The sequence below is a fragment of the Tachysurus vachellii genome, chromosome 17, assembly GCF_030014155.1.
Source record: "Tachysurus vachellii isolate PV-2020 chromosome 17, HZAU_Pvac_v1, whole genome shotgun sequence".
In the NCBI taxonomy this organism is placed as follows: domain Eukaryota; kingdom Metazoa; phylum Chordata; class Actinopteri; order Siluriformes; family Bagridae; genus Tachysurus; species Tachysurus vachellii.
In genome coordinates, this window is record NC_083476.1 from 12,793,516 (window position 1) to 12,807,143 (window position 13,628).

At 36.8% G+C, this 13,628-nt stretch overlaps 1 protein-coding gene across 1 annotated transcript; it reads right to left on the reverse strand.

Moving 5' to 3' along the window:
- Positions 1-11,596: 11,596 nt before the first annotated feature.
- Positions 11,597-13,279, reverse strand: exd1 (exonuclease 3'-5' domain containing 1). Its single transcript, XM_060891001.1, has one exon. The coding sequence runs from the start codon at positions 13,212-13,214 to the stop codon at positions 11,757-11,759; it is 1,458 nt and encodes a 485-aa protein (XP_060746984.1). The 5' UTR covers positions 13,215-13,279; the 3' UTR covers positions 11,597-11,756.
- Between the last annotated feature and the right edge of the window lie 349 nt (positions 13,280-13,628).

Below are 13,628 nucleotides of genomic sequence, written 5' to 3' on the forward strand. Positions count from 1 at the left end.
TTAATGGCCATATCTTAGTGTCCTTAATGTTTTTCACTAACCGAGTTTTAACTTGACTTTCTCAAAAATACAAGTATATCTATACACACACACACACACACACACACACACACACATACATATATATATATATATATATATATATATATATATATATATATATATATATATATATATATATATATATATATAATAACTGTAACTTTTGTAAAATAAATAAATAAATAAATTGATTGAAATTAAATTGATTCATGTTGAAGGTCTCTGTAAAACGCTCATTGTTCTGAAAATACTCCTATTACATTAACATGTGTCTTCATGAACAAGCCTGATTGCTTTTGCAGAGAAGAGGAAAAATTTCATGTTAGTAAATGGGAAGTGGTAGTGTTGGTGGTTAAAGTGTTGGCTTACTGATTGGAAAGTGGTGAGCTTGAATCCCAGGAGCACCAAGCTGCCCTTGAGCAAGGCTCTTAAACCTTAATTGCTTAGTAGAATAAAATAGATAAATTTAAGTTGCTCTGGATAAGACTGTGTGACAAATGCAGTAAACCAAATTATGGTGTAAAACATAAAGAAAGCAAAATTAAATAAACATATAAGGAACAATTATTTATAACATGTCAAGTCACAAAGCTTTTATTGTTATTTGAACCATATATAGCTGAGGCAGTACAGAGTGAAAAGAAACCAACATTCCTCCAGGACCACAAAGCCTCATAACACAACACAGAGCTAAGGACTGAAAAGTAAGTTAATCTAGCCACATGACGTATATAGCGTGCCACCTAGTGCGAACAGTGTAGACAGTGTGATGGAAATTTTTACTAATATGCTGTTTGTAAGGGTCTGACCCTCTGTGTGCATGACTAGAATTTGGCTTTGACTAGAAATTGTTATACCAGAAATTGTTTGTGTAAAATTCTAGAGGGTCAGCGGGAGCTGGAGAAATGGCGAGATTCAGGCTCATAAACAACTTAGGCAGACCCTGTTAAGGGTAAGATTAACGAATGCAATTCGATGTAACAAATGCTCGGGCCCTTTCTAAATTGTGAACCTTTTTACTCTTGCCTATGCCTACCAGTGTGATATTTTCTCAAAACTTCCACAACAGACAATATAATATGCTACAGGGTAGATGAATGCCAATCTTATTCATTTAGCGTAGGGCTTCATCTCATAAAGAGCTTTTTTAAGACACTCACTACAGTATGTGCTTGTTAATGGATAGTGATATTCAATGTATAGAATGAAGGTGCTGCTATAAGTTGCATGCAAGCCTTTGTTTTTTCAGACCGGGTTGTCTGTCATCCATTGACAACAAACTATAGCGTATATATATGTGTATTTTTTTTAATTAAGAAGGGCTCTTTTTTTAATTAAAAAAATATAGAAAATAGGCCAACAATACAGAAATCCACAGTACATGTTCAGTATAGTGCTTTTCCAAATCTCTTGTCTAATGGCCCTCGAGGAAAGTGTTTCCAGATGGCCAACGTTTCACTGTTGACCTGCTGCTCAAACTGACGCTGAAGAGCAAATTACTGGGCAATTATAATTAGCACCAAGGTTATTTCTAAAGTGTTACATTGGCACTTTATTATAGAAATGTTTTTGGCACTTAACTATAGACATTTTTTTGCACTTATAATTTTTTGGCCTTGTTTTGGCCAAAAACCGAAAGTGTAATTTTTTTGACTATTTCCAAAGGAGACATTTTGTTGCATCTGTTTCACATTTGTAAACACAAAACATTCTCTATTTATCTTAGAAATGAGTGCTGCACACTTGTGGATCTTTCTAACACTGTGAGCACCAGCCAAAAAATGACTAACACGAGATGGGAAACGGAGCTTCCACGTGGCAGTTAACATTGTAGACGTAAATGTTGATCTGATTTATTTTTATTACAAAAAAGAACAGTTCTTTTGGTACTATATTCCAATCCCAAAATGTGGTTCCCCTACATGAAATGGCCAAATGTTGTAATTTATGCATTCATGCATTTTGTCTTTGAGATATTGCCATCTCACCTGCACCTCCCTGCAGTTCCTGGATGCTACGCTCACACATACAGTGACATGCAGTGACAAAGCAAGGAGAGATCATTAATTTTTAGTGAGTGCTTGTGACTTATAGTGACCTGAAAACAACAACCATTGGTGACTGGATGTGGGTGTGTCTAACGATATGTCAAAATTGAGAAAAGTGTAATTTTATGCAAATATGGACTGTGCATTGAATTCTAATGGGATTGAAGACAGTAGAGTGCATGTAATCCTTGACAAAGAGTTCGCACTGCTTCACCTTCATCTCCTATGACATGATGAAGATATACACTGCTGTATTTTATACACTAACACCAAATCTGTCCAAAATGTTTCATTTTAGCTGCAAGAAAATAGATTTGAAAAGCTAGTTGTACCACCCACTGATAAACATTATTACCAGGGCAACCAGTGGTATGAACCCCTACTGACAACTTCATAGTACAGTGACTGGTGACTTGCAATGACAAAATGAACATAGCCTAATTGTGTCTTGAATGTGAGGGTGACTTTGACACTTTTGTGTTTTGTTTAGTTAAGTATTCTACTTTAACTCTTTTTAAACTTTTCCTGCCAGGTCAAAGACAAAAACTGCACAAAAACTTTTTTTTTTTTCTTTTTTTTTCTTTTTTTTTATGTTTCTGGCAGCCGTATGAGTTGAATGCCATTTTCTCAAAATTCTGCCATTTGTCATAATTATGAATTTTTATCTTGAAATAATGACTTATTATCACAAAGTAATTACCTTTTTCCCCCCACAGGTATTACTCATTATCAGTGGTAGAAAGTAACAAAGCAATAATTTTGCCCACATTTCTTGGCCACAACCCTAATGAAAATCAGCGTGTGATTAGAGGCAGACGTTTTTTGCATTGAGACTCTTTCTTCTCCTTTCACATTTGTACGGATTAAGTGGATTTAGCTGTTTGTACCTTTTCACTCTAACATGAATTAAGAATAGTTGGGTTTACTTTAGTTTTTACTGATGATACTGATAAGCATTTATAAACTTTTTACAGATTTGTGTACAATTTCCATCACGACGGAATGTGCTATTACAGGAAAATAATCACAATACCCAGTTACTCGTTGTTTTACTGTAACTGCACAGTGCTTATTACTTACATAAGTAAGCCAAAAGCAGAACATTTATCAACATTAAGGAGTCTTTGTTGTCGCTCTGTGGGAATCCTTAATGGTTCTATGTAGAAGAATACAACAGGATGCTTCCCTGTTTGCCTCCTTAATTATTAAATGAACCCTTTAAAAAATAGATCCATTTTTCAAGAATGTATCTAAAATGTTTAAATAACACTACCTGGGTTAATATATTGCAGTTCATAATAATAAATTACTTTGATACATTGCAATTTATTGCAATAAAATTGTAATGCACTTTATTCAACTTTTATTCAAACCTTTTTTTATCGCTCCACATGATAACTATAATGGAGGCTCAAAACTCTGATAGGAGACTTGAAAAGGAAAAAAATATATTTCCATCCATCTTTCCCTTCTCTTATCAGCGAGCTTGAGTCTCCGCCCATTGCCAGGCAGACCCATCCCCTCCAACACACACATCCACACCCTGCTCCTATGAAAACCCCCAAGGCTGCCCCTTCTACCAGAATGGGCTGTTTAACTTTCCATTAAAAGTCTGGCTGGTCTCTCAGGGCCAAGGGCAAATGAGAGACCTGTTACACTTTACAGCTTTAGTTTTAAAAAGTCAACAGTGGACTGATGTAGCAGATCGACCTTAAATGAAAATGTCTCCAAAGTTCTCTCTTATCACACATATAGCCGAGCAGCTGAGACGTGATTGGTGTCTAAAGTTTGCTTGTTTATTTTTTCACTGCTATAAGCCTAATGTCACTAACATGTAATGGAAGCATATAGCCTCCTGTTTAGCATGTCTGAGTCACCAATTATTCACAAATGATAATCAATGGATATCTGAAATCAAGCTGAATGCATTCGAGGTCATGTGAATATTAAATAAAAGCTTATCGCACGTTAGCACATCAATCTCAATCTTTCTCACTGATTTCATATTACAAGTATACGAAATTAATTATTGTTATTAATTATCAACTATTAACATAAACTATTGTTAATTTGAATGTATAAACTGAAATGAATCCATGTGCTTATGATTCACTCTCTTTCTACCACTTATCCGAACTACCTCGGGTCACGGGGAGCCTGTGCCTATCTCAGGCATCATTGGGCATCAAGGCAGGATACAGCCTGGACGGAGTGCCAACCTCATTTTCCAGAGATGCCAATCAACCTACCATGCATGTCTTTGGACCGGGGGAGGAAACCGGAGTACCCGGAGGAAACCCCTGAGGCACGGGGAGAACATGCAAACTCCACACACACAAGGTGGAGGCAGGAATCGAACCCCCAAACCTGGAGGTGTGAGGCGAACGTGCTAACCACTAAGCCATCGTGCCCATGCTTATGACTGTTATTATTTAACTTTTAGCTAGTTCATTAAGGGTACATAAATAAGGCTAGCAAGCATGATTTTTTGACAGTTATTTCTGTTCATTAGGGAAGAAGGTTTATTATGTCTGACATATACTTTTAACCCAAAGATAAATTCCTGATGTTGTGTTTTCTGCATTTTTCTTAACCCCACAAATTTCCTGTAGGAATATAACCATTTGTAGCAAGTTTTAAATGAGGGCCCACACTGTAATCTAATTCCTGCAAACATGTAGCTGTGGTTCAATAGACGACATCGTTTCTCAGTTTTGTTTTAAGTTTCTAATTTGCATTTTTATTTTGTCTCTGTTGGACCTGCATGCTACATTGATGAAAGAGATTTTTATATAAGAATGTACACGTATTGTTGGATTGTACTAGCCTTTATTTTAATATGTACCCCTATTTGGACAGGATTTGATTTACAGCAGTGCTAGAGTAATACTCTGAATTTATTATCAACTCTAAAACTATGTCGTGCCTCCTCTTGTGAGAAACTTTTGTTTTTCAGCCAGTTCAGCAGTGGTCTGATCAATTTAGTTGTCCTGATAGATACATCGGTTTGTCCTTATCACAGCCTGAAACTGTGATAGTGTATCACTTTATTTTTTCATATGATGGAAGTCATTAAAAGAGTCAATAGAATCAACTGAGAAGCAGAAGCTTAGCTACATGATATAGACAAACATTTCTGGAGGCTTTACCATCAGGCCCATATGTGCCACTTTGCTGTTATAATAAGCTCTGATCTTCTAGGAAGGCTTTACACTAGATGTTGGCGTATGGCTTTGGGTATTTACTCAATCACCCACAAAAGCATGAGTGAGGTCTGGCACTGATGTTAGATGAGAAGATCTGCGGTGCAGACAGCGTTCCAGTTCATCTCTAAGGTGTTCACTGATGTTGAGTCACAGTCGGGGCTCTGTGCAGGACACATGTTCTATCACTCTATACTTGGCCACATCTACATTTGTATTTGTATGTCCAAATATCCATACTACCTTACTAAACAATTGCTGAAATCTAGTAGTGTATCTAGTAGTCCTGGCTTGCTTGGTTCCAGTGAAGGGAAATCGTAATTCTTCAGCATACAAAGATTTAACTTTGTAGCAACAGTGTTTATGAAGGCCCACAAATGGTTGTGGTGTTTAAGTGTCCACAAACATTTTGCCATGTAGTGCATTTGGTTCTTTAATATTCTACCTTTAGAATTTCCTTCCAACAGAAACTTCATACTAAAAATTTCTATATACAGTAAAAATATCGAATCCAATCTGAAATCCTTTACACCGATTTTACAAGAAGAAATGATGAAATGAAGGATGTTGTAGAAGACATGAAACATGAAAACTGCTGTCACTTTATCTTTGTACTGTCTTTTACCCTGAGATTAAAAAGAAAGAGTACAATGCCAGAAATGGATGAGCTTGGTCCTGACAGATGCAGCTGGTATAAAGTCTGACTTTTATGAGCATATGCCATAATATCATGAGGGTAATGTGCTGTAAAAAATTTATAATCCAATAATATGAACTTATCACCATGTGTGACACAAACTTAAAAACTTAATGTCTTATCCTCTGTTCAAGCTGTATATAGTTATCAAAAGTAAGGCCTGTAAGACCTTTATTATGAAGGATACGTGAAAATGTTTTATTACAGGCATTGAAAAGAAATCCTGTCTGAATACACACCAGAACACAAAAAGAATTCCTTACACTTCCTGTACTTGTACAAGATATAAAGGAGTATGTGAGTGTGGAGCTTTTTGATGGACAGGATTTCACAGTTTATATTCCTGCCTTGTGTTCAGATCCAGCATGACCTTGATCAGGAGTGAATTCATATAAAATCCACCTTTACTACACAAGTGATATCGTCACATCTCTGGCCATTGTGGAAGGAATACAAAATAGGCTGACTTGAGTAGAAGTGCTGCTACTATAGTAATAATTTACTCAGATTAATGTAGCGAACACGAAAATTATTTGATTGTTGTAGCAACTAATTAATTGGTTAAAAACTACTTAAATAATTACTTTATAAAGAAACATGTTTACAATTGATATAACTGACAATTGTCCACCTTCATGATCACCAGTATAGTAGGTAACTTTAGCTGTTAAAATAACTAGGTTTATTAGCAAGCTAGTTTATTTCAAGTCATATATATATTTCCAGATAAAAATAGGCAAATCGATGACTTCACCACATGAACCTGAACGCTTCCTAGCAGCACTTGTTGATTATTATAAATTGGAAGGACATCTTGAGCTAATACACAGGTTTTATAAAGTAAAACTTCAAATGATTTGGCTAGCTCATCTAGCTCACTCAGCTAGCTAAAAGCTTACCTTTCTATGTTTCTGCAGGTTGGATGCTGAGCCGTGAAATGCTGATATAGCATAATTTGCAGATTATCATAAAGGATTCAAAGAAAGATCTGATAAATTGGGGCTGGGATGTTCATCTGTCTCCACGCAGACATTGTTGCTGCTGACTAAGCATTTGGCACATGAAGTGTAGACATTTGGCAAGAAATGCTTTATTTTCGATTGGGTCTCGAAATTGAATTATATCAAATTTGCACACACCGTCTTTTACCTGCCGCAGTGGGTAGAGCTGCTGTCTTGATCCCTGGTTTGATCTCGGGGTCTTTTTGATCCAGGTTACTGTCTGTGTGGATTTTCAAATGTTTACTCAAATAAAATTACCATCATTTAATTATATATTTTTCAAAAGTACCATTGCAGAGAAATCCATGTAATCAAGAACAAGTACTCATGTACTATAAGGAGAAAACTTTACTTTCCAATCCTGCATGTCAGGCAAAGCTGCAGCTCAGAAACAGCTATGAATTAATTCAATAAAGTTGAGATTTAAAACAAAGAAAATTTGGATTCAGTGATAATCACATTCTATACAGTCACTAAATTTTTCAACTTAAACTTTTCTAATTAAAATGTCTTTGATTTAAGTTGTTTATGTCACAGAGAGAGAAAAAAAAAGAGAGTTTAATTATAATACTTGTCTGTATCTGATATTATTCATAAATTAATTGTTCTGTGTTGTTCAGTTGTTGTGATTATTTATTTTTAGAAGCAGTTCCAACAACAGTGTGTCTGCAAATCACAGGTTTACAGGATATTATACAGGATATTGTATTATTATGCTTCTTGTTATCCATCTGTTACCAGTTCTTACATATTTTCATTAAAAAATATGATTGTATTAAAATTGAACAAAGAAAGCCATACTGTAAATTAATTGACACACATTGTACTGTATATTATACAGAATGCGCACTGGTCAGTGCTATTTTGTGTATTTGTTCCTGTAGTGTTCTGTATTGTCTGTTTGCAGTGTCTTGTGTCTCACACTGTTTGCACCAGGTCACACACGATGCACTTTTTATGGCTAGGACAACTTACTTTTCGTTATTAGCTGTGTGTTGTTCTATGTAGCTCCATGGTCCTGCAGAAACACTGTTTTATTTCACTATGTACTGCATCAGCTATGTATGGTTAAAATGACAATAAAAGGTTCTTGACTTGACATGACATGACATGACATAACTTGACTTGACTAAATATGTGTCTTTGAGACTTCAGGACTTTGTGTCCTCTTGTTAACTTCAAGAGTGAGAAGAAATAAGAGGTTGGTAAGATAACACCATTATAATGTAAATGATAACAGGAATGAATTTGATTCACGGACATTCCACATCATAAAAATGCAACCACAAATGAACAATTAGTGTGTTGTGAGGACTAAAAAACTCTGAGAACTTTGGGTTTGTTTGAGAAAATACATTATCCAGTCATTACACTCAATGAGCAACAATAAGCTCATAAAGACTCTTTTACCGCTATGACATAAAGGCACTTTTGTTCTCTTTTAAATGTCTTTACAGCTACAGTGAGGACATAAAGCATGACAAAATAGTGAATGCTCCTTAAACTAAGCAAAGTGTCATGCTTTGGCCTTCAAAGAGGTCAAGAGAAGGTCGCATCAATCACCGGTGGAAAAAAGGCCTTGTGTCCGTCCTCCTGCTCTCACACAGCATCTGAGTGATGACGGCCTTGCTCCAGATAAGAGCCGATCCATTGGCCTGATTTGTGGGCAGCAGACCAATTTCAATACCCGTCTGTGTGCTGATAGATGAGGCATGCCTTTGATAAAGGGCCAATTTGCCGCAGGGCCGATGGGAACGGAATTGCTGCAGTTGCCTTTATTTTGTCTTTCTCCGCATTTCAGACAGGAGTAGAGCTAAAGAACGGAGAGAGAGAGAAAAAAAACAACAGAGTGGCAGGAAGCTTAAATTACCACCGCCTCTTTATTAGCAGAGAAGACAAAGCTATCTTTTTCTTTAGTTCACTGACTCAGTTGAGGGGAATTTCTCAGACGTTTAACGTTTCAGACGTTTACAGAAAGAAACATACAGTATGTGATAACGATAACGCGTCTCTGGAAATCTCTCAGCATCACACTGTGGTCGAAAACTACAGTCTCTTCCTGGAGCAATCATGAACAGCCAGAGGCATGTTATGTTATTTCATGCTTCTAACTTCCTAATGAGATTATGCAGGAGGAGAAGGACATCGATGGGCAGAAAATTCATTAGAGTGGAGGAGAGACAGTTAATCTGCCATCGACGGGCTGCTAAACCCTCAGTTTATAGAGTACAATTACATAAATATTGGCTACATTTACTACATCTGAAAGTGATGACAATGAAAATGGCACTGTATTGTATGTGTGGGTGGGAAAAATGACAAGAACTAAATGCAACATGTCTCTCATTAGCATCTGATATAATAACTCTGTTATTCCAAACAAAATCATATATATATATATATAGCTCACCAAACCAAATGTGTGTTCCAATTAATCAGTTACAGGTATTCAAATCAACAAAATGGCAAGGGTGCCAAATTTATGCACCTGTCTAATTTCGTTTTGATGCATATTGCACATTTTCTGTTAATCCAATGAACCTCATTTCACTACTAAAATATTACTGTGTCCTTCAGTTATTTAATAGATCTAAATGAAATTGTTGATCCAAACACCCAAATATTTATAAATAAACATCATGGAAATTGCAAGGGGTTCCTAAACTATTGCATATGACTAAAAACACCTCAGTCTCGCTGAAACAGAAACTCAGAGGTGGAACCAATGCGGGTCCTTAATACTCATACTGTTTCTCCATCACATTTTATTAATACTCCTACACACTCTTTACTAGATCTCTATTCATTTCAAACCACAACCATCAGTAATATATACTGTATATATATATATACTTACCGTCCACTTTATAAGGAACACCAGTACATTCATGCAAAACAAAAAAAAGAAAGAAGAAGAAGAAGAATCATGGTCCAGGTCATGGGCTTCAAGTAATGTTTACATCAATGGGTGGAAAAGTGTAAACAGTGGAATGGTTATGGCTACCAGAAGAGCTGGTTAGAGAACTGGAAAAATCCCACACAACAATCTCTAGATAGTTTACACAGAATTGTGCAAAACTGAACAGAATGGTCCGATTAGTTCGAGCTGCCAGGAAGGATATAATAAATCATATAATCACAATTTACAACCATGGTGAAGAGAAAAGCATCTCAGCATGCACTAAACATCAAATAAATGGACGACAACAACAGACCAAGCCCACACTTGGTTTCCCTCTCTAGCCAAGAACATGTATCTATGCCCATCATAATCACATGGACTCACCCAAACTGGACAGTTAAAGATTAGAAAAAATAATCACCTGGTCTTTTTTTCCAGTCTTCAGCTGTCTAGTTTTAGTGCATCTGCACCCATGCTGGTCTTATATTCTTGTTGTCCAAAATGAGACAGTACAGAGGAGTTTGTGCTTTGTGGTTTCTTAGACATTCCTCTACATTAAAATTAACCATACATCATAATAAATAATCAAATATATGAGGATGTTTTTTCCTTGGTTATAGCTTTCCCTTCAGACTGTTACAGAGAGCTGACATTAGAGACTCCTTCCATCAAATGTTAAATAAACATCTCCCCACAGAAAAGAGCACTAAATCAATAATTACGCTTTTCTCTTTATTAAATAAGATATTTTGAATCTATTTATTATATTATTATATAAACGATACCGGACAGAACCCTGAGATTTGCAGTTCTGCTACTGTGAGAACTGCTATTATAGAAAATGAATAGGCCTCCACTGAACAGAGCTATAGGATAAGCAGGACTATTATCTCTGACTGCAGTTCGGATAAAAACGTTTGCGAAAAGAATAAAAGGCAAATGGATTCATCGCTCAAATGAACAATGGGCTGTGAAGATGTTTGTGAAGGATGGATGCCTTCAGTTCAGGTCTTTTTTTAATTAAAGTCAGTAGTTTCTCTTCATTAAACTCTTTATACACAGTTGTGTAAAGGGTGGAAATTACAGTAGGTTCTGACAGGGCCACATCTCAGCGATCACTTCATCACGGAGTGACTTTTTCAGCCGCACACTGTTAGTGAAAGGAAGAACATCAGTCAGTGTGCAGTTTAACAGCTGCAGACCGCTGGGCCTGTCCACGCTGACTGAACGGCACATGATTAAACACGACACTGAACATTTATTGTAATGAGGTACAGTAATGAAAACAGGGGCATTACAACATTCCTGCTGCATTAGTATCACCCTCAGAGAGCTACAGAACATTTAACACTAATTATTAATCAGTTTCTCGTTAACTAAACGGATTAAACTCAGCATTTGCAACATTTTTTTTATATTCTGTAAGCAACACTGCCCTCTACAAACACAACAACAGTACTGCAGCTCAGTCAGAAATAAAATAAACCAGCATAGGCAAGAAGGCCTTTCATGAAATAAAAAGAATATATATAAATAAAAAAAGTATTTCTGCTCTTATCTTTAATCGAACTAAAAAAGTGAAACGAACAATGAGCATGAAAAAAAAAACAATCATACAAGCAACAAGTAACTTCTCTAAGGCTTTTTTTAAATTCTCATGCTAATGAAGCTAAGAACTAAGCCACCAGTTTAGCATGGTGCATGTGTAAAAACATCAAACAAATATTTTTGCACATAAACAAATTCAAATCACGCAATCAAGCAACAGTTTGAGACAATAAACAAAAAACTTCACAAAGCCAGCTGAGGGAACATCAGCATGGAGCTTCATTGCATCTAACGTTTTATTCCTCTTTCATTTCCTTAGTGACAACTGTTAAAAAATCCTCTCCCCATGACTGGCAGTAAACACGTCCCATTTTGAGCTACGCCTCCCATGATGGAGACAGGTCCTGTCGTTGCAGGGCTTTTTTGGAGTACTGCACTTTCTTTGAAGGGTACTACAGGGCCAGGAAGTACAAGTCCCCGCCCTAAACTTGGCATAGTACTGGTATCTTCAACACTCAGTACACTTCTTCCTCCTAATATTGATGTTACAGCAGAATAGGGACCATTTTTCTCAGCATCCAGGCTGGATTCCAGCATCTCAGGCTGTTCCTGAATCTCTGACTCTGGCTCTGAAGTCGGCTTGATGCTGTAGCGGTCCAGAAGTCCATCCTCTGTGATGTTATAGTGGTCCAGAGCCCATTTCTGTCTCGTGCTTTTGATCAACTCAATCTCACGCAACTCCTGAGGGAGCTCCAGGCCAGTCTTGCCAATGTCCTCTGTGCGTACAGGATTTTCCTGGCTGGTCTTTAGATAAGAGTCTACCAGACTGGTGTAGTCAGACATGAGGATGTCCAAAAGCATAAGACGAAGAGGCTGCAGGTGGATCACAGACAAAGCCATGACTTTTAGGATCGGAGCAGGACAAGGACGGACATACCAGACTTCTTTGTTTTCCATACAGAGCTTATCTTTGATGCTCAGAGAGGACAGGCGGGATACAGGCATTTTCATGTGAAGTCTAATGACCTCTTGTAGTGTGCTCACCCGTGTGGGCAAGAAGCCCCCGGTCTCTGTGTAGAACTGCATCACATCTGCAACCTGCGTATCAAACACATTCACCAAGTTCACTCCAAACTGCACAATCAGACACCCAGCAATCCTCCGGCAGTCGTGCATGACCTTCAGGATGTCCGTGCTCTCCAGAATCTTAGATAAACCATTTCTAAAAGCTCGAGCTCCAAGCAACAAGATGTCAAAGAGGTACACCTGGTTTTTTACAGCCACCTGCAACCAGCAGAGCCTCTCATTCTGGAAAGTACCCACTCCATCCAGTCCAATCCCGATGACCTTCTGCTTCTGGATGTGTATGATTGCAGGACCAAACTTCTCATGGAACTCATCTACAACCACGAAATTCACAATCTGCTTTGTCTCATCATCATCATCATCATCATCACCACCACCCATCAGCTTGTATCTGTAAGGCTGAAACTCGCCCAAGCTCAGCTGGTCCACCTTAACACGATCCTCATCACCCAGGGCATCTTTTTTAGGTGAGGAAACGAATTCAACATTCAGGATTTCTTGTCCGAAGAAAAGTTTAGATCCCACAAACCGGCTGCCGCTCTGAACCTCAACAACGTCCTCTAATATTATTGTTTTGTTCAGATTAATGCGCTGTACGGTGCCTTCAAACGTGCTGCCTTTTGTCGTGAGCCGGATACGTTTCCTTTTAAAGCTTTCTAAAAACTGATAGTCGTCTAAAGACACCATTTTTATGTATGTAACATGAAAAAACACGTGAGCTTTGTTGGTGATTTGGGTTTAGTATGTGTCGTAAAAAAATGACGTAAAGCGACTTTTACAAAAAAAAAAAAAGTGTTAAGGGATTAAATGTTGGCAAAATAATATCTAAAAAAAGAAAAAAGTTATTAAAAAATGTTTAATAAATACATTTAATATTTATATTATATTTATTTAATATTTTATATATATATATATATTTTTTTTTTTTTTACTTATTTTATAAAAATATAAATTATCCCAATTACCTCTTTTTTTAAATGTTAGAGAAATTACAATTAAAAGAAACACACAGGTAAAAAAAGTGATGCATTTTTTGTTTTGAAATGTTTAAATCTTTACTATACACTGTAATACTCATCCTGGATTTTAAATGTAATGTAT